Source organism: Dendropsophus ebraccatus, chromosome 15 (genome assembly GCF_027789765.1).
Source record: "Dendropsophus ebraccatus isolate aDenEbr1 chromosome 15, aDenEbr1.pat, whole genome shotgun sequence".
NCBI lineage: Eukaryota > Metazoa > Chordata > Amphibia > Anura > Hylidae > Dendropsophus > Dendropsophus ebraccatus.
Window position 1 is genome coordinate 22,953,551 of NC_091468.1, and position 20,935 is coordinate 22,974,485.

The 20,935-nt window shown below is 51.0% G+C and overlaps 1 protein-coding gene across 1 annotated transcript in view; it reads right to left on the reverse strand.

Moving 5' to 3' along the window:
- The window catches only part of ACBD3 (acyl-CoA binding domain containing 3), a 36,660-nt gene extending 17,382 nt beyond the window's left edge, over positions 1-19,278 (reverse strand). Inside the window, exon 1 of the mRNA XM_069954977.1 lies at positions 18,984-19,278. Within this exon, the coding sequence (XP_069811078.1) occupies positions 18,984-19,203 (220 nt within the window). The 5' untranslated portion in view covers positions 19,204-19,278. The remainder of the gene's footprint in view (positions 1-18,983) is intronic.
- Between the last annotated feature and the right edge of the window lie 1,657 nt (positions 19,279-20,935).

The window sequence follows — 20,935 nt, forward strand, 5'->3', positions numbered from 1 at the left end:
TGCTCGAGTCCATCCGAACCCGAACGTTCGGTATTTGATTAGCAGTGATTGCTGAAGTTGGATAAAGCTCTAACGTTGTCTGGAAAACATGGATACAGCCAATGACTATATCCATGTTTTCCACATAGCCTTAGGGCTTTATCCAACTTCAGCAGCCACCGCTAATCAAATGCTGAACAATCGGGTTCGGATGGACTCAAGTATGCTTGAGGTTCGCTCATCTCTACTAATAAAGTTACAATACTGATGTGTATGCCCCTACTGGCTGGAAATGGAAGTGCGGATATATGAAGGTGATGAAGACCAAAACATTCAGTGTTGTCACCCATGGCATCTGTGCCCCTCCACCACTTCCTAATAGTAATGGCATGATGACGCAATCACTTCCCCAGCAGTCAGAGTAGGATGCCCCAGTTTCTGGGTGAAAAGAAGCAGCACCACCCTGTGGAAGCACTCCGCACATGAACGCACATGAGGCCAGGAGCAGACTCTGATAATACACCATGTCTTCATACATCACATATGCCGGCGTTCAACCTGTTTTCTGCCACAATGGCTCCAGCTGTATTTTTTGTAGGTTAACAGATAATGGAGAGGAAGTGGAGAAGATGATAAATTCCCCCCGGGACATATCTGTGCAGCAGCCGTCCCTCCATCCTCTCCTAGCTGACTGCAGACACCAGAGCTGAGGAAGATCTTATATATACACACCACTATGGCCACTCCGCATCTAGGTTAATGAGATGTAAAATAAATGCTGCCACGTAAGGATCCTGAACCCTCCATTTATAACAGAGGGGAAGAAAGTGTTAGCGCAAATGAATACAAATCACCTAGGAGAGTCTACACAGTATGTAAGCGCGGCCCCTATAACACCTCATAGTAGCTGACACCCATAACTACAAGACTGTATGCATGGAGCTCATCTACCTCACTTATCCTGTACTCATCCAGAGCTGCACTCATCAATCTGCTGGTGGAGTCACTGTGTACATACATTACATTACTTATCCTGTACTGATCCTGAGTTACATCCTGTATTATACTCCAGAGCTGTGCTCACTATTCTGCTGGTGGGGTCACTGTGTACATACATTACATTACTTATCCTTTGCCTATATGGCTTTTTTGTCTCAAAATGACGGCGGTCCAAAAATACGGCCAAAAGACAATGTTATGTGAAAATAGCTTCAGGGCCTTATTACATGCAGTGATAATTGGCCGAATAAGGCAGATTATCACTCTGTGTAATAGAGACAATAATCAGCTGATGAAATGTTCAACAGCTGATCGATTGTCTAAGTCCAAACCTAAAATAATCAGCCGACAGCTGACGATTAAACTGTTCATATACAGGGAAACCTTTATGAGCTGACCACCAAAAAAAAAAAAAAAAAAAGGTCTTTTATGGGGTTGGTCTTATGAAAAAACAAAGTATAGAAAATGCTGAATTAAGTGTCTAATAGAATCAGGAACATGTACAGCATATACATATATACATAATGATGAAAGAGCACACATTCATGTCTTTTATCATGTGTTTAATGAGACGGCAGTCATACAGCAGACACTACTGTATTATGAACTTTATTTCATACATCCCTACATATGGGAAATATTGTCCAGCCTTAAAACTATTCTTGGAACTGAATGCAGTATAACATAAGTACAGTGCGATGTGCAGCCATTTCTGTCCTTTTGGCTTGTGCATAACATAAGTACAGTACCAGCTCTATACACCATTCTATTATATCACTGGTATCAGCTCTATATACCATTCTATTACATCACTGGTAACAGCTGTATATACCTTTCTATTACTGGTATCAGCTCTATACCCCATTCATCTCTATCACTGGTATCAGCTTTATACACCATTTTGTTACATCACTGGTATTAGGAGATCTACACACCATTGTATTACATCACAGGAATCAGCTATATTTACTGTACACAGGTCTATTCTCCTAAATGCAGCTATACTTACTGTATCCAGGTCCAGTCTCCTGAAGGCAGCTATACTTACTGTATCCAGGTCCAGTCTCCTGAAGGCAGCTATACTTACTGTATCCAGATCCAGTCTCCTGAAGGCAGCTATACTTACTGTATCCAGGTCTAGTCATCTGAAGGAAAATTTTGAGTATTGTGCCGGTTTAAAAAAAAAAAAAAAAAAAAAAAAAAAAAAAAAAAAAAAGACTAAAGGCCCTATTCCACAGAACGATTATCGCCCGTATTTGGCCGATATCGGCCGCCACAGGACGATAATCGTCCCGTGGAATAGAGTGCAACGATCAGCCGACATCGTTCATGATGGCTGATCGTTGCAGTCGCTTGTTTTTCAACATGTTGAAAAACAAGCGACTGATACGATACAGCAACGATCTGCTGCCGGCGCTCCGTTGAATATGGGCTGCCCGGACAATCAGCAATCACCCAGGCAGCCCCCCCCCCCCCACACACACACAGCTCCCCGCTGCCCCTCCCGCACTCACCCGCTCGCTGCTGCCGCGGTGAATAGTGGCGGCAGCGAGCGGGGAACGAGGAGCAAACGAGTGCTGAGATCGCTCGTTTGCTCCTCTAGACGACCTGTGAAAGAGGGCCATAAGTCCCAGACATCTGAGCTCACAGAGAAGGCAGCCCTTGCTCTGAGCTGTTCATACATTACCTTTACACCCTCCCGGTATCCTCCTGCCTTCTGATCTCTTCCCTGAGGGTGGAAAGGTAATGTATGAACAGCTTAGGGCAAGGGCTGCCTTCTCTGTGAGCGCAGAAGCCTAAGACTTCCAGTGTTTAGTTTTTTTTTGTTTTTTTTAAACCGGCAAAAGACTCCAAATCTGTCTTCAGGAGACTGAACCTGGATACAGTAAGTATAGCTGTTATATAGCTGCCTTCAGGAGACTGAACCTGGATACAGTAAGTATAGCTGTTATATAGCTGCCTTCAGGACACTGGATTTGGATACAGTAAGTATAGCTGCTATATAGCTGCCTGCAGGAGACTGGACCAGGACAAAAATAAGTATAGCTGTTATATAACTGCTTTCAGGAGACTGGACCTGGATACAGTAAGTATTGCTGTTATATACCAGCCTTCAGGAGACTGAACTTGGATACAGTAAGTATAGCTGTTATATAGCTGCCTTCAGGAGACTGAACCTGGATACAGTAAGTATAGCTGTTATATAGCTGCCTTCAGGAGACTGGACCTGGATACAGTAAGTATAGCTGTTATATAGCTGCCTTCAGGAGACTGGACCTGGATACAGTAAGTATAGCTGTTATATAGCTGCCTTCAGGAGACTGGACCTGGATACAGTAAATATAGCTGTTATATAGCTGCCTTCAGGACACTGGATTTGGATACAGTAAGTATAGCTGTCATATAACTGCTTTCAGAAGACTGGACCTGGATACAGTAAGTATAGCTGTTATAGCTGTTATATAGCTGCCTTAAGGAGACTGAACCTGGATACAGTAAGTATAGCTGCATTTAGTTATATTGATGGTGACACTTTATAGGAAACCTGTCACCCTTGGAGAGCTGGCCGAACCCACCCCACCCCTGGATAGAGCCCCCCCCATACTTACCCCCTCCTGCCACCGGGAAATCACTGCTTCTTTGCACACTCATTATGCGAATGAGCAGGGATGAGTTTTATGGATTCATCTCTGCTCATTTGCATAATGAGAATGCAAAGGAGCAGTGTTTTTGTCTCTGCGACAGGATCGGGAATGGGACCTGCAGGAGGGGGTAAGTATGGGGGGCTTTATCCAGGGGTGGGGTGGGTTTGGCCCACTCTCCCAGGGTGACAAGTTACCTTTTAAAGGACATAGCTAAAGGAGCAAACACAAAGACAACATAATTCTAGAGAAGTCATTGCATAAAGTTCATCAAGTGATAGACCCGACCCTATAGGTCAATGTACTACTGGGGTCTAATGTTCCTACTGCGCTCCAAGGAATTTACTATTGTTTGGTTGCTATAAAAGCACAATCACATTATTTCCTGGTGAAGTGGAACAACCTGCTAATGTCTACAGCAAGACACGCCATTAATCCTGCATGGATGAAAATGGTTTTATTGATGTCCACAGGCAAAAGACTGTCAATAATCTACAGCAATAAATGGGGTAGTATACAGCAGTATTACTCAACCTGCAGTACATGTACCACAGAGGGTATGAAGAGCAGGTGTTACAGAAAAAAAAAAAGTCTTGCTTTTGGTGCCAGAACACTGTAGGTTGTTCTCCTGCTCTGTGCTGCAGGGGGCATATCTGGCTACAAGGGGCATACCTGACCAAAGAAGGCATATCTGGTGTAGTATAGAGAATGTGTCCCCGCTGTGTGGTGTAGTATATAGAGGATGTGTCCCCCTGTGTGGTGTAGTATAGAGGATGTGTCCCCCTGTGTGGTGTAGTATAGAGGATGTGTCTCCCTGTGTGGTGTAGTATAGAGGATGTGTCCCCCTGTGTGGTGTAGTATAGAGGATGTGTCCTGTGTGGTGTAGTATAGAGGATGTGTCCTGTGTGGTGTAGTATAGAGAATGTGTCCCCGCTGTGTGGTGTAGTATATAGAGGATGTGTCCCCCTGTGTGGTGTAGTATAGAGGATGTGTCCTCCTGTGTGGTGTAGTATAGAGGATGTGTCCCCCTGTGTGGTGTAGTATAGAGGATGTGTCCCCCTGTGTGGTGTAGTATAGAGGATGTGTCCCCCTGTGTGGTGTAGTATAGAGGATGTGTCCCCCTGTGTGGTGTAGTATAGAGGATGTGTCCTCCTGTGCGGTGTAGTATAGAGGATGTGTCCCCCTGTGTGGTGTAGTATAGAGGATGTGTCCTCCTGTGTGGTGTAGTATAGAGGATGTGCCCCCGTGTGGTGTAGTATAGAGAGTATGTGTCCCTCCTGTGTGGTGTAGTATAGAGGATGTGTCCCCCTGTGTGGTGTAGTATAGAGGATGTGTCCCCCTGTGTGGTGTAGTATAGAGGATGTGTCCCCCCTGTGTGGTGTAGTATAGAGGATGTGTCCCCCTGTGTGGTGTAGTATAGAGGATGTGTCCCCCCCTGTGTGGTGTAGTATAGAGGACGTGTCCCCCTGTGTGGTGTAGTATAGAGGATGTGTCCCCCTGTGTGGTGTAGTATAGAGGATGTGTCCCCCTGTGTGGTGTAGTATAGAGGATGTGTCCCCCTGTGTGGTGTAGTATAGAGGATGTGTCCCCCTGTGTGGTGTAGTATAGAGGATGTGTCCCCCTGTGTGGTGTAGTATAGAGGATGTGTCCCCCTGTGTGGTGTAGTATAGAGGATGTGTCCCTCCTGTGTGGTGTAGTATAGAGGATGTGTCCCCCTGTGTGGTGTAGTATAGAGGATGTGTCCCTCCTGTGTGGTGTAGTATAGAGGATGTGTCCCCCTGTGTGGTGTAGTATAGAGGATGTGTCCTGTGCGGTGTAGTATAGAGGATGTGTCCCCCTGTGTGGTGTAGTATAGAGGATGTGTCCCCCTGTGTGGTGTAGTATAGAGGATGTGTCATCCTGTGTGGTGTAGTATAGAGGATGTGCCCCCCTGTGTGGTGTAGTATAGAGGATGTGTCCCCCTGTGTGGTGTAGTATAGAGGATGTGCCCCCCTGTGTGGTGTAGTATAGAGGATGTGTCCCCCTGTGTGGTGTAGTATAGAGGAGGTGTCCCCCCTGTGTGGTGTAGTATAGAGGAGGTGTCCCCCCTGTGTGGTGTAGTAGAGAGGATGTGTGGTGTAGTATAGAGGATGTGTCCCCCTGTGTGGTGTAGTATAGAGGATGTGTCCCCCTGTGTGGTGTAGTATATAGAGGATGTGTCCCCCTGTGTGGTGTAGTATATAGAGGATGTGTCCCCCTGTGTGGTGTAGTATATAGAGGATGTGTCCCCCTGTGTGGTGTAGTATATAGAGGATGTGTCCCCCTGTGTGGTGTAGTATATAGAGGATGTGTCCCCCTGTGTGGTGTAGTATATAGAGGATGTGTCCCCCTGTGTGGTGTAGTATATAGAGGATGTGTCCCCCTGTGTGGTGTAGTATATAGAGGATGTGTCCCCCTGTGTGGTGTAGTATATAGAGGATGTGTCCTCCTGTGTGGTGTAGTATAGAGGATGTGTCCCCCTGTGTGGTGTAGTATATAGAGGATGTGTCCCCCTGTGTGGTGTAGTATAGAGGAGGTGTCCCCCCTGTGTGTTGTAGTATAGAGGATGTGTCCCCCTGTGTGGTGTAATATAGAGGATGTGTCCTCCTGTGTGGTGTAGTATAGAGGATGTGTCCTCCTGTGTGGTGTAGTATATAGGATGTGTCCCTCCTGTGTGGTGTAGTATAGAGGATGTGTCCCTCCTGTGTGGTGTAGTATAGAGGATGTGTCCCTCCTGTGTGGTGTAGTATAGAGGATGTGTCCCTCCTGTGTGGTGTAGTATAGAGGATGTGTCCCTCCTGTGTGGTGTAGTATAGAGGATGTGTCCCCCTGTGTGGTGTAGTATAGAGGATGTGTCCCCCTGTGTGGTGTAATATAGAGGATGTGTCCTCCTGTGTGGTGTAGTATATAGAGGATGTGTCCTCCTGTGTGGTGTAGTATAGAGGATGTGTCCCCCTGTGTGGTGTAGTATAGAGGAGGTGTCCCCCCCTGTGTGGTGTAGTATAGAGGAGGTGTCCCCCCTGTGTGGTGTAGTATAGAGGATGTGTCCCCCTGTGTGGTGTAGTATAGAGGATGTGTCCCTCCTGTGTGGTGTAGTATAGAGGATGTGTCCCTCCTGTGTGGTGTAATATAGAGGATGTGTCCTCCTGTGTGGTGTAGTATAGAGGATGTGTCCTGCGTGGTGTGGTGTAGTATAGAGGATGTGTCCTGTGTGGTGTAGTATAGAGGATGTGTCCTCCTGTGTGGTGTAGTATAGAGGATGTGTCCCCCTGTGTGGTGTAGTATAGGGGATGTGTCCCCCTGTGTGGTGTAGTATAGAGGATGTGTCCTCCTGTGTGGTGTAGTATAGAGGTCGTGTCCCTCTGTGTGATGTAGTATAGAGGATGTGTCCTGTGTGGTGTAGTATAGAGGATGTGTCCCCCCCTGTGTGGTGTAGTATAGAGGATGTGTCCTCCTGTGCGGTGTAGTATAGAGGATGTGTCCCCCTGTGCGGTGTAGTATAGGGGATGTGTCCTCCTGTGTGGTGTAGTATAGAGGATGTGTCCTCCTGTGTGGTGTAGTATAGAGGATGTCCCCCCCAGTGTGGTGTAGTATAGAGGATGTCCCCCCCTGTGTGGTGTAGTATAGGGAATGTGTCCCTCCTGTGTGGTGTAGTATAGAGGATGTGTCCCCCTGTGTGGTGTAGTATAGAGGATGTGTCCCCCTGTGTGGTGTAGTATAGAGGAGGTGTCCCCCCTGTGTGTTGTAGTATAGAGGATGTGTCCCCCTGTGTGGTGTAATATAGAGGATGTGTTCCCCTGTGCGGTGTAGTATAGAGGATGTGTCCCCCTGTGTGGTGTAGTATAGAGGATGTGTCCCCCTGTGTGGTGTAGTATAGAGGATGTGTCCCCCTGTGTGGTGTAGTATAGAGGATGTGTCCCCCTGTGTGGTGTAGTATATAGAGGATGTGTCCCCCTGTGTGGTGTAGTATAGAGGATGTGTCCCCCTGTGTGGTGTAGTATAGAGGAGGTGTCCCCCCTGTGTGTTGTAGTATAGAGGATGTGTCCCCCTGTGTGGTGTAATATAGAGGATGTGTTCCCCTGTGCGGTGTAGTATAGAGGATGTGTCCCCCTGTGTGGTGTAGTATAGAGGATGTGTCCCCCTGTGTGGTGTAGTATAGAGGATGTGTCCCCCTGTGTGGTGTAGTATAGAGGATGTGTCCCCCTGTGTGGTGTAGTATATAGAGGATGTGTCCCCCTGTGTGGTGTAGTATAGAGGATGTGTCCCCCTGTGTGGTGTAGTATAGAGGATGTGTCCCCCTGTGTGGTGTAGTATAGAGGATGTGTCCCCCTGTGTGGTGTAGTATAGAGGATGTGTCCCCCTGTGTGGTGTAGTATATAGAGGATGTGTCCCCCTGTGTGGTGTAGTATAGAGGATGTGTCCCCCTGTGTGGTGTAGTATATAGAGGATGTGTCCCCCTGTGTGGTGTAGTATATAGAGGATGTGTCCCCCTGTGTGGTGTAGTATAGAGGATGTGTCCCCCTGTGTGATGTAGTATAGAGGATGTGTCCTCCTGTGTGGTGTAGTATAGAGGATGTGTCCTCCTGTGTGGTGTAGTATAGAGGATGTGTCCTCCTGTGTGGTGTAGTATAGAGGATGTGTCCCCCTGTGTGGTGTAGTATAGAGGATGTGTCCTCCTGTGTGGTGTAATATAGAGGATGTGTCCTCCTGTGTGGTGTAGTATAGAGGATGTGTCCCCCTGTGTGGTGTAGTATAGAGGATGTGTCCCCCTGTGTGGTGTAATATAGAGGATGTGTCCCCCTGTGTGGTGTAATATAGAGGATGTGTCCTCCTGTGTGGTGTAGTATAGAGGATGTGTCCCCCTGTGTGGTGTAGTATAGAGGATGTGTCCTCCTGTGTGGTGTAATATAGAGGATGTGTCCTCCTGTGTGGTGTAGTATAGAGGATGTGTCCCCCTGTGTGGTGTAGTATAGAGGATGTGTCCTCCTGTGTGGTGTAATATAGAGGATGTGTCCTCCTGTGTGGTGTAGTATAGAGGATGTGTCCCCCTGTGTGGTGTAGTATAGAGGATGTGTCCTCCTGTGTGGTGTAATATAGAGGATGTGTCCTCCTGTGTGGTGTAGTATAGAGGATGTGTCCCCCTGTGCGGTGTAGTATAGAGCAGTGTTTCTCAACCTTTTCAGGCCAAGTACCCCCATGCGACAAGATGCTCCAGCCGAGTACCCCCAACGATGCCATCCATTAATAACATTGCCCGGGGTAGATTTACATGTACGTTTCACAGCAAAATCCACTGCGATACTCTGTACTGTTATGGCCTATGGCTCTGCATTCTCACAGAGGATTTTCAATCTGCTGCGAGAATGTAGCCGCTGCCTATTTACCTAATTAGCTGCCGGCCCTTAACAGATCATACTTACCTCCCTGTACTCCCACCTGCTTCTCTGGCTCCCAGCTCACTGACAGCCCACTCATCCAATCAGTGGCTACGGTGGGACTGTGCACTGATTGGCTGAGCAGGCCGTCAGTAAACCGGGTGCCAGAGAAGCAGGTGGGATATATCCCACAGAGATGGATATGTCCCCCTGTAGCCAGATACCTCCCCCCATGTAGTCAAGAGGCCTTCTTCTATGTAGCCAGATATCTCCCCCATGTAGTCAGATACCTCCCCCATGTAGTCAAGAGGCCTTCTTCTATGTAGCCAGATATTTTCCCTATGTAGCCAGATACCCCTTATATGTAGCAAGATATCCCCCCATGTAGCCAGATACCTCCTCCCCATGTAGTCAGATACCTCCCTATGTAGCCAGATACCTCTGCAATGTAGTCAGATACCTCCCCCATGTAGCCAGATACCTCCCCCATGTAGCCAGATACCTCCCCCATGTAGCCAGATACCTCCCCCATGTAGCCAGATACCTCTCCCCCATGTAGCCAGATACCTCTCCCCCATGTAGCCAGATACCTCTCCCCCATGTAGCCAGATATCTCCCCCCATGTAGTCAGATACCTCCCCATGTAGTCAGACACCTCCCCCATGTAGCCAGATATCTCCCCCTATGTAGTCAGATACCTCCCCATGTAGTCAGATATCTCCCCATGTAGTCAGACACCTCCCCCATGTAGCCAGATACCTCCCCAATGTAGTCAGATACCCACCCCTACGTAGTCAGATACCTCCCCATGTAGTCAGATATCTCCCCATGTAGTCAGACACCTCCCCCATGTAGCCAGATACCTCCCCCATGTAGTCAGATATCTCCCCATGTAGTCAGATACCTCCCCCTATGTAGTCAGATACCTCCCCCATGTAGTCAGATACCTACCCCCTTGCAGCCAGACATCTCCCCATGTAGTTAAGATACCTCCTTCTATAGCCAGATACCTCCCCATGTAGCCATATATCACTTTTCCTTTTCCTCTCCATCTGGCCCAGACCACCATGATGATTTCTTGCAGCTACAATTTACCTCTTGCCAGAGAACCTGCCAAACATCTTAGGCGTCACAGTTTTCCTTTAACTTCCCTCCCTTTTTCCTACCTATAGGCTCCCATACAGTAATAATTCCGCTGTTTGGTGTAATGCGCTGTAAAGTGAGTAGGTGTGTGGGTTATCCCTGTATTTAGGATCCCTCATTAAAAATAATATCCCCTTCCATGACCCACCCATATAGTAATAATGCCTCCTGCCCTGCCCCCATAGTAATGCCCACCATTCTACACCCTCCCCCTCCTGCCCCAACAAACAAAAAAAATTCATACTCACGTTATCCGCCCATGGGGGGGAGGGGTCTTCCTCTCTTCTCCAGCCTCTGAGCCACAAGGAGATTAAGGGGAGAGTAAGGTCTGAGGGGGAAAAGAAGGAAAGAGGAGGATAGAGGAGGTGAAGGGGGAGTGGAAGAGAGAGAAGGTGAAGGGGGGAGAGGAAGAGAGAGGTGAAATGGGAGAGGAAGAGAGAGGAGGCGAAGAAGGGAGAGGAAGAGAGAGGAGGTGAAGAAGGGAGAGGAAGAGAGAGGAAGACAGGGGAGAGAGGAGGTGATGGGGAAGAGGAAGACAGGGGAGAGAGGAGGTGATGGGGGAGAGGAAGACTGGGGAGAGAGGAGGTGATGGGGGAGAGGAAGACTGGGGAGAGAGGAGGTGATGGGGGAGAGGAAGACTGGGGAGAGAGGAGGTGATGGGGGAGAGGAAGACTGGGGAGAGAGGAGGTGATGGGGGAGAGGAAGACTGGGGAGAGAGGAGGTGATGGGGGAGAGGAAGACTGGGGAGAGAGGAGGTGAAGAAGGGAGAGGGGGAGAGAGGAGGTGAAGAAGGGAGAGGGGGAGAGAGGAGGTGAAGAAGGGAGAGGAGGAGAGAGGAGGTGAAGAAGGGAGAGGAAGAGAGAGGAGGTGAAGAAGGGAGAGGAAGAGAGAGGAGGTGAAGAAGGGAGAGGAAGAGAGAGGAGGTGAAGAAGGGAGAGGAAGAGAGAGGAGGTGAAGAAGGGAGAGGAAGAGAGAGGAGGTGAAGAAGGGAGAGGAAGAGAGAGGAGGTGAAGAAGGGAGAGGAAGAGAGAGGAGGTGAAGAAGGGAGAGGAAGAGAGAGGAGGTGAAGAAGGGAGAGGAAGAGAGAGGAGGTGAAGAAGGGAGAGGAAGAGAGAGGAGGTGAAGAAGGGAGAGGAAGAGAGAGGAGGTGAAGAAGGGAGAGGAAGAGAGAGGAGGTGAAGAAGGGAGAGGAAGAGAGAGGAGGTGAAGAAGGGAGAGGAAGAGAGAGGAGGTGAAGAAGGGAGAGGAAGAGAGAGGAGGTGAAGAAGGGAGAGGAAGAGAGAGGAGGTGAAGAAGGGAGAGGAAGAGAGAGGAGGTGAAGAAGGGAGAGGAAGAGAGAGGAGGTGAAGAAGGGAGAGGAAGAGAGAGGAGGTGAAGAAGGGAGAGGAAGAGAGAGGAGGTGAAGAAGGGAGAGGAAGAGAGAGGAGGTGAAGAAGGGAGAGGAAGAGAGAGGAGGTGAAGAAGGGAGAGGAAGAGAGAGGAGGTGAAGAAGGGAGAGGAAGAGAGAGGAGGTGAAGAAGGGAGAGGAAGAGAGAGGAGGTGAAGAAGGGAGAGGAAGAGAGAGGAGGTGAAGAAGGGAGAGGAAGAGAGAGGAGGTGAAGAAGGGAGAGGAAGAGAGAGGAGGTGAAGAAGGGAGAGGAAGAGAGAGGAGGTGAAGAAGGGAGAGGAAGAGAGAGGAGGTGAAGAAGGGAGAGGAAGAGAGAGGAGGTGAAGAAGGGAGAGGAAGAGAGAGGAGGTGAAGAAGGGAGAGGAAGAGAGAGGAGGTGAAGAAGGGAGAGGAAGAGAGAGGAGGTGAAGAAGGGAGAGGAAGAGAGAGGAGGTGAAGAAGGGAGAGGAAGAGAGAGGAGGTGAAGAAGGGAGAGGAAGAGAGAGGAGGTGAAGAAGGGAGAGGAAGAGAGAGGAGGTGAAGAAGGGAGAGGAAGAGAGAGGAGGTGAAGAAGGGAGAGGAAGAGAGAGGAGGTGAAGAAGGGAGAGGAAGAGAGAGGAGGTGAAGAAGGGAGAGGAAGAGAGAGGAGGTGAAGGAGGGAGAGGAAGAGAGAGGAGGTGAAGAAGGGAGAGGAAGAGAGAGGAGGTGAAGAAGGGAGAGGAAGAGAGAGGAGGTGAAGAAGGGAGAGGAAGAGAGAGGAGGTGAAGAAGGGAGAGGAAGAGAGAGGAGGTGAAGAAGGGAGAGGAAGAGAGAGGAGGTGAAGAAGGGAGAGGAAGAGAGAGGAGGTGAAGAAGGGAGAGGAAGAGAGAGGAGGTGAAGAAGGGAGAGGAAGAGAGAGGAGGTGAAGAAGGGAGAGGAAGAGAGAGGAGGTGAAGAAGGGAGAGGAAGAGAGAGGAGGTGAAGAAGGGAGAGGAAGAGAGAGGAGGTGAAGAAGGGAGAGGAAGAGAGAGGAGGTGAAGAAGGGAGAGGAAGAGAGAGGAGGTGAAGAAGGGAGAGGAAGAGAGAGGAGGTGAAGAAGGGAGAGGAAGAGAGAGGAGGTGAAGAAGGGAGAGGAAGAGAGAGGAGGTGAAGAAGGGAGAGGAAGAGAGAGGAGGTGAAGAAGGGAGAGGAAGAGAGAGGAGGTGAAGAAGGAAGAGGAAGAGAGAGGAGGTGAAGAAGGGAGAGGAAGAGAGAGGAGGTGAAGGGGAGAGAGGAAGAGAGACGAGGTGAATGGGGGAGAGGAAGACAGGGGAGAGAGGAGGTGAAGAAGGGAGAGGAAGAGAGAGGAGGTGAAGGGGGGAGAGGAAGACAGGGGAGAGAGGAGGACAGAGGAGGAGAGCGGTGATGGGGGTGAGAGAAGGTGATGGGTGATGAGGGGTGAGAGGAGGTGGTGGGGGTAGGGAGGAGATGATGGGGGTACAGAGGAGATGATGGGGGTACAGAGGAGATGATGGGGGTAGGGAGGTGATGATGGGGGTAGAGAGGTGATGATGGGGGTACAGAGGTAATAATGGGGGTAGAGAGGAAGTGGAGGGGGGACAGAGGTGATGATGGGGGTAGAGAGGTGATGATGGGGGTAGAGAGGAGGTGGAGGGGGGGGTAAGAGGTGATGATGGGGGTACAGAGGAGGTGGAGGGGGGAGAGAGGTGATGATGGGGGTACAGAGGTTAAGATGGGGTAGAGAGGTGATGATGGGGGTAGAGAGGAGGTGGAGGGGGTACAGAGGTGATGATGAGGGTAGAGAGGAGGTGGAGGGGGGAGAGAGGTGATTATGGGGGTACAGAGGTGATGATGGGGTACAGAGGTGATGATGGGGGTAGAGAGGTGATGATGGGGGTAGAGAGGTGATGATGGGGGTAGAGAGGAGGTGGAGGGGGGAGAGAGGTGATGATGGGGGTAGAGAGGAGGTGGAGGGGGGAGAGAGGTGATGATGTAGTGGTGCGCTGGGGGCTTCTGCTGCAGTGGATTGTGGACCGGGAGATGGGGCCCCCCACTTCCACAGGCAGCAGCGTCAATTGTAGGACGAGGGGGGCCCCATCTCCCGGTCTACAAACCACTGATTGACCGGAGAGAAGCAGCGTCAGCCGTAGGGGAGACCGGGGAGAAGCGGCGGCAGGTGGACATGGGGGGCGCCCCATATCCTGGTCCACAATCTACTGCAGGAGCCGCGGGCGGGGTAGCACCACTACCCCCTCGCAACTCACTGTCTCTGAGGCCCTGCTGGTCCGGCCGCCTGCGGGGACATCAGCCTGCCACCGCCGCATCTCCTCTCCTCTCCGCCGGGTCACCTCAGGCAGCCTGTTCGGGATTCGTCCCCAGGCTGCCGCATATCCTGCTGGAGCCCCCGGCTGGACGCTGCAACCCGATCCGGGAGCCGCGGGGGAAGAGCGTGAGGCTCCCGGATCGGGTTGCAGCGTCCAGCCGGGGGCTCCAGCAGGATATGCGGCAGCCTGGGGACGAATCCCGAACAGGCTGCCTAAGGTGACCCGGCGGAGAGGAGATGCGGCGGTGGCAGGCTGATGTCCCCGCAGGCGGCCGGACCAGCAGGGCCTCAGAGACAGTGAGTTGAGAGGCTGCTGGTTTGTATCCTCGGACTTCATCCTTCCCCCAGCAGCCTCACCATGTCCTGTACAGAAAGCTGGTGAGGCTGCTGGGGGAAGGATATGAGAGAAGCGGCGGGGACAGGTGCCGGGACATTGCTGGGTGATAGCAGTGTCCCGGCACCCAAAATATTTTTTCCCCCCACCTCCCGGCGTACCCCCTCAGCCTGCGGCGCGTACCCCCTGGGGTACGCGTACCGCAGGTTGAGAAACACTGGTATAGAGGATGTGTCCCCCTGTGTGGTGTAGTATAGAGGATGTGTCCTGTGTGGTGCAGTATAGAGGATGTGCTGGCTCTGCTGGGTGGTGTAGTATTAGTATAGAGCAGGGGTGGGGGGGGCCCCTGAGACCTCCCGATGCGGCCCGCAGCTCCCCTGTGATGCGCGCGCCGCTCTGGAGGAGGAAGAAGCCGGCATACACAGCATCCTCCGGTGTCTTTGACAGCTGCCGGATACAGGAGGATGCTGTCTGTGCCGGCTTCTTCCCCACTAGAGCGGCGCGTGTCTTCAGTCTCCTGCGGGCCGCGCGATGACGTCATTTCAGCGCGTGCCGCCTGCAGGAGAAGACCAGCACAGAGGACCTGGGACAGAAGAGGACCTGGACAGCGTGGGAACGGAGGAAAGGTGAGAGGGATGTTTATTTTTTTTTTATTTGGGGGTTAACTAGGCTGCCAGGGACAAGACTGATGGGGGTGATAACTAGGCTGCCAGGGACAAGACTGATGGGGGTGATAACTAGGCTACCAGGGAAATGCCTGATGGGGGTGATAATTAGGCTACCAGGGAAAAGACTGATGGGGGTGATAACTAGGCTACCAGGAACATGCCTGATGGGGGTGATAACTAGGCTACCAGAGACATGTCTGATGGGGGTGATAACTAGGCTACCAGGGACATGTCTGATGGGGGTGATAACTAGGCTACCAGAGACATGCCTGATGGGGGTGATAACTAGGCTACCAGGGACATGTCTGATGGGGGTGATAACTAGGCTACCAGGGACAAGACTGATGGGGGTGATAACTAGGCTACCAGAGACATGCCTGATGGGGGGGATAACTAGGCTACCAGGGACATGCCTGATGGGGGTGATAACTAGGCTACCAGGGACATGCCTGATGGGGGTTAACTAGGCTACCAGAGGAATCACTGGGGGGGTTAACTAGGCTACCAGGGACATGACTTGGGGGTTAACTAGACTACAAGGGGCATCACTGGGGGTTAACTAAAATAGCAGGGGCACTGGAGGAACAATACTTTGCCTTGCCCCATGTGCTGCAAACCCCCGCTACTAACTGCCGCACACAGTATGCGGCCCTCGAATGATTTTATTAATGCCCGACCGGCCCTCGACATGGAAAAGGTTCCCCACCCCTGGTATAGAGGATGCAGTCTATGACTATAGTGGGGCAGATACTATTAGATGGTGTGTGACATGTCAGTGAGTTATCTTAGTTGATAAGAGACCGGCCCTTTCTGCCATGTATCACTATCCTCCATACTCTATAGCAGGGGTGAGGAACCTCCTCTCCTGTGTCCGCTGGTGCCGTACACATTATAACTGAGTGCGGCAGCTGCCAGACACAGGAGAGTGCGGTGCTTACCAGCTCCTGTAGGCCAGAACGGCACACGTCATCTCCGAAATTATGTCATTTGATTGTTTGTTGTTTTTATTAGGCTTTGGCTATCAAAAGGGATTGGGGGGGATGTAAGTACAGCTACCAGGGCACCACTGAGGATTTTGGGGGGGGGGGGGGGGGGGGTAGTAAGTACAGCTACCAGGACACCACTGGGGATTTGGGCGGAGGGTGTAAGTACAGCTACCAGTACACCACTGAGGATTTTTTTTTGGGGGGGGGGGGGGGCAAGTACAGCTACCAGGGCACCACTGGGGATTGGGGAGTTTTTACTTGCCGTGGGTGCTGCCAGCCCACACCGCCGCGTACAGCATAACATTAAGTGCGGGAACCATGTAGTGTATGGCCCTCAAATTACATTACCGATGCCCAAGTGACCCTCCCTGTACCAGACTCAAAGGCTCAGCAAAGCACAGTGCCAAGGGATGCTGGGAGCTGCAGTTTTTTTGCAGCAGCCATAGAGCCATCATGCCTTGCCAGCAGAGCTATTGCAAAACTACAACTCCCATCGTGCCCTGATAGACTTCAGCTATGAGAACATGATGGTATTTGTAGATTTGCAACAGCTGGAGAGACAGAGGTTGAGGGACTGTGATATAAGGGACCATGTCATCACGGACGCTGGTGGCATGGCTGAGGAGTCCCATTGTTAGTACACAGAGACATTCCAAAATTACACAGTCACTGACCAGACGTGGTGTCACCAAGGTCTTTGATAACAACCCCTTAGGCATGAGTCTGATTTATTTTTGCTAAGTTACAATGAAACAGGACTATCAGGATGAGCAAAGATAGTGGTCTGCCCCAGTACTGCAGATCCAGGAATCTTATGAATAGGGTCTCTATGCGGCAGGGTCTCTATGCGGCAGTGTCCGATGTGCGCAGGGTCTCTATGCGGCAGCGTCAGGTGTGCGCAGGGTCTCTATGCGGCAGCGGCAGGTGTGCGCAGGGTCTCTATGCGGGCGCGTCAGGTGTGCGCAGGGTCTCTATGCGGGCGCGTCAGGGGTGCGCAGGGTCTCTATGCAGCAGCGTCAGGGGTGCGCAGGGTCTCTATGCAGCAGCGTCAGGGGTGCGCAGGGTCTCTATGCAGCAGCGTCAGGGGTGCGCAGGGTCTCTATGCAGCAGCGTCAGGGGTGCGCAGGGTCTCTATGCGGGCGCGTCAGGTGTGCGCAGGGTCTCTATGCGGGCGCGTCAGGTGTGCGCAGGGTCTCTATGCGGCAGCGTCAGGGGTGCGCAGGGTCTCTATGCGGCAGCGTCAGGTGTGCGCAGGGTCTCTATGCGGCAGCGTCAGGTGTGCGCAGGGTCTCTATGCGGCAGCGTCAGGTGTGCGCAGGGTCTCTATGCGGCAGCGTCAGGTGTGCGCAGGGTCTCTATGCGGCAGCGTCAGGTGTGCGCAGGGTCTCTATGCGGCAGTGTCAGGTGTGCGCAGGGTCTCTATGCGGCAGCGTCAGGTGTGCGCAGGGTCTCTATGCGGCAGCGTCAGGTGTGCGCAGGGTCTCTATGCGGCAGCGTCAGGTGTGCACAGGGTCTCTATGCGGCAGCGTCAGGTGTGCGCAGGGTCTCTATGCGGCAGCGTCAGGTGTGTCACCGTACAGCAGAATTAGGTGTGTAAACCATTTAGATCAGAGCGAAAAACCTCAAAATTGTAAGATTCTAGATTTTACAAGTAAATACTATTACAGTATAAGGGTCCATTCAGACACAGGATCTGCAGCAGATTCAGTGCTGTGTTCCATTAGTTACATTGATATCTGCAGATCCTGTACGTGTGAACGGACCCTAAGTGACTATTATAAGTTACAGGTGGCGTCTGCCGGCTCCTCCCAGGTGAGTGCTGGGAGGGTGCTGCATCCTACTGATGAGGTGGCTGAGGTGTGGAGGAATGAGGAAGGAAGCAGCAGAATGAATGAGCTGACACTACGCGCTGTCACTAGTAACAATGACACATGACAACACAGCAGAGCTGAGCGGTGTGGGGGAAATTCTGCTCCAGATTACAGACTCTACTTTTATACTGGGTGTATGTGTAGGGCTAAGCTGTGAGACTACAACTCCCAGCATGTGGTTCACTCTACTTCTAGTTCTACAAGCTTTATGGGGTTCACCTTCCTCAGGGGGGGCAGCGTTATAGGGTTCGCCTTCCTCAGGGGGGGGCAGCGTTATAGGGTTCGCCTTCCTCAGGGGGGGGCAGCGTTATAGGGTTCGCCTTCCTCAGGGGGGGGCAGCGTTATAGGGTTCGCCTTCCTCAGGGGGGGGGCAGCGTTATAGGGTTCGCCTTCCTCAGGGGGGGGCAGCGTTATAGGGTTCGCCTTCCTCAGGGGGGGGCAGCGTTATAGGGTTCGCCTTCCTCAGGGGGGGGCAGCGTTATAGGGTTCGCCTTCCTCAGGGGGGGGCAGCGTTATAGGGTTCGCCTTCCTCAGGGGGGGGCAGCGTTATAGGGTTCGCCTTCCTCAGGGGGGGGCAGCGTTATAGGGTTCGCCTTCCTCAGGGGGGGGGCAGCGTTATAGGGTTCGCCTTCCTCAGGGGGGGGGCAGCGTTATAGGGTTCGCCTTCCTCAGGGGGGGGGCAGCGTTATAGGGTTCGCCTTCCTCAGGGGGGCAGCGTTATAGGGTTCGCCTTCCTCAGGGGGGGGGGCAGCGTTATAGGGTTCGCCTTCCTCAGGGGGGCAGCGTTATAGGGTTCGCCTTCCTCAGGGGGGCAGCGTTATAGGGTTCGCCTTCCTCAGGGGGGCAGCGTTATAGGGTTCGCCTTCCTCAGGGGGGCAGCGTTATAGGGTTCGCCTTCCTCAGGGGGGCAGCGTTATAGGGTTCGCCTTCCTCAGGGGGGCAGCGTTATAGGGTTCGCCTTCCTCAGGGGGGCAGCGTTATAGGGTTCGCCTTCCTCAGGGGGGCAGCGTTATAGGGTTCGCCTTCCTCAGGGGGGCAGCGTTATAGGGTTCGCCTTCCTCAGGGGGGCAGCGTTATAGGGTTCGCCTTCCTCAGGGGGGCAGCGTTATAGGGTTCGCCTTCCTCAGGGGGGCAGTGTTATAGGGTTCGCCTTCCTCAGGGGGGCAGCGTTATAGGGTTCGCCTTCCTCAGGGGGGCAGTGTTATAGGGTTCACTATTATCCCTTCAGGCCACCATCTATGGCTTGCAGCATCACTCACTGGGGGGCACAGGAACCACCACAGTCATAAATGTCATTTACCTTTAAAGAACTTGAGGGCCAAACCGTAGAGCTCCTCCAGGCTGAAGCCCCAGCGCTGCTCCATGCTCTGGGCCTCCATGTCATCCTGTGGCGGCGGCTCTCGGCTCTGCTCCTCTGCCTCTGGACCCCTCTCCCCGCCGGCAGGCTCCTCAGGATCCGGCGTCAGTGTCAGCCCGTCTATGGAGACTTCCAGGCGCTCTGCGCTGCTCACCACCGCCATCCTCCCCCCGCTCACAGCGCCGGCCACGTCCCGACTTCCGGCTCCACTCTCCCAGCGAAGCGGGGGCGCGCACGTCACCTCCGCCGGGAAGGCCTCCAAGCGCATGCGCCAAGCCCAGCTTCGTGGCCGCGCAGTGCAGTCAGAACTGACAGTGGAGAATGGCAAGAGCGCCCCTGCCGGTCACCAGGAGAACAACATAATAGAATTCTATTCTATATCAATTAATTATTATTATTATTATTATTATTATTATTATTATTATTATTATTATTATTATTATTATTAATAATAATAATAATAATTGTAATGTATGTACACAGTGACCCCACCAGCAGAATAGTGAGTGCAGCTCTGGAGTATAAGGGTGCGTGCACACTACGGAATTGCCGCGTATGACCCGCGGCGTATTCCGTTGCTCGTCCCCGCACGCGGCAGCGCGCATTTCCGCCCGTGCCATAGACACTATTCTGTGCACGGGCGGATTCCGCATTCCGTCAAAAGAATTGACATGGCAATGGTAATTCCGTAGTGTGCACGCACCCTAATACAGGATATAACTCAGTACAGGATAAGTAATGTAATGTATGTACACAGTGACCTCTCCAGCAGAATAGTGAGTGCAGCTCTGCAGTATAATACAGGATGTAACTTCGGATCAGTACAGGCTTAGTAATGTAATGTATGTACACAGTGACACCACCAGCAGAATAGTGAGTGCAGCTCTGGAGTATAATACAGGATAAGTAATGTAATGTATGTACACAGAGACCCCACCAGCAGAATAGTGAGTGCAGCTCTGGAGTATAATACAGGATAAGTAATGTAATGTATGTTGCTGTTTATGTGGATTATATGCTGTATATTTAGGACTACTTTACACTTGGAATGACACTACATCTTTCACTAGTCTTGTAATGTCTGAAACCTCTTGTGTCTTGAACCTTAGTATGTGTGAAAACCCCAGATCAAAAGACTTGTCCTGATGTAAAACATCTCATTAAACATCATCCCAATCCACATTCAGTGATTGTCTGGTCTTGTAGTTTGCCAGGAACATAAAGTCTGACACTAGTTTACCCTTTCAGTGCTGGAGGCTATTGTTTTCAATGCCTGGCTGTTACATGGATATTCTGGTGTGAGTCACAGTCAGAGTATTCCTATATTATATATATATATATATACAATCTAAGTGTTAAAGAGCAAAACAGAACATAACTAGAACGTATCAGCAGCTATAACACCTTGATGATGACTATGTATACCATGCCGATCCTGAAGGCACTGTACCCCTGCCATTGCGTTTAATACACAGTCACAGCCCTGATACCTATATATAGGTACTATATATGACAATAGAATATAATCAAAGAACAAAAAATCCAGCCAGTACATTAAAATGACACTGCGTTTTTCCTATCCGTTTGACGTATACATTTTATGGAAAAAATGGATGGAAAAAAATGGATGCAATTGTGTGCCATCTGTTTGGATCCGTTTTTCCATTCTTTTAATATAAAAAAAGCAGATTGAAATGGATTTGTTTTTTAACGTAAACAAAAATAGGGTTGACTTTGTTTTTCTGTACATTAAAATTAACCAATTAAAAACGGATAGGAATAACGCAGTGTGTACCCAGCCTAAAAAGAAATCACTAAAACACACTTTTTTTTATTAAATATAATTCTCAAACCATAAACTAGTATCCACCTTCTTTTTATATGAGTCGCTATAA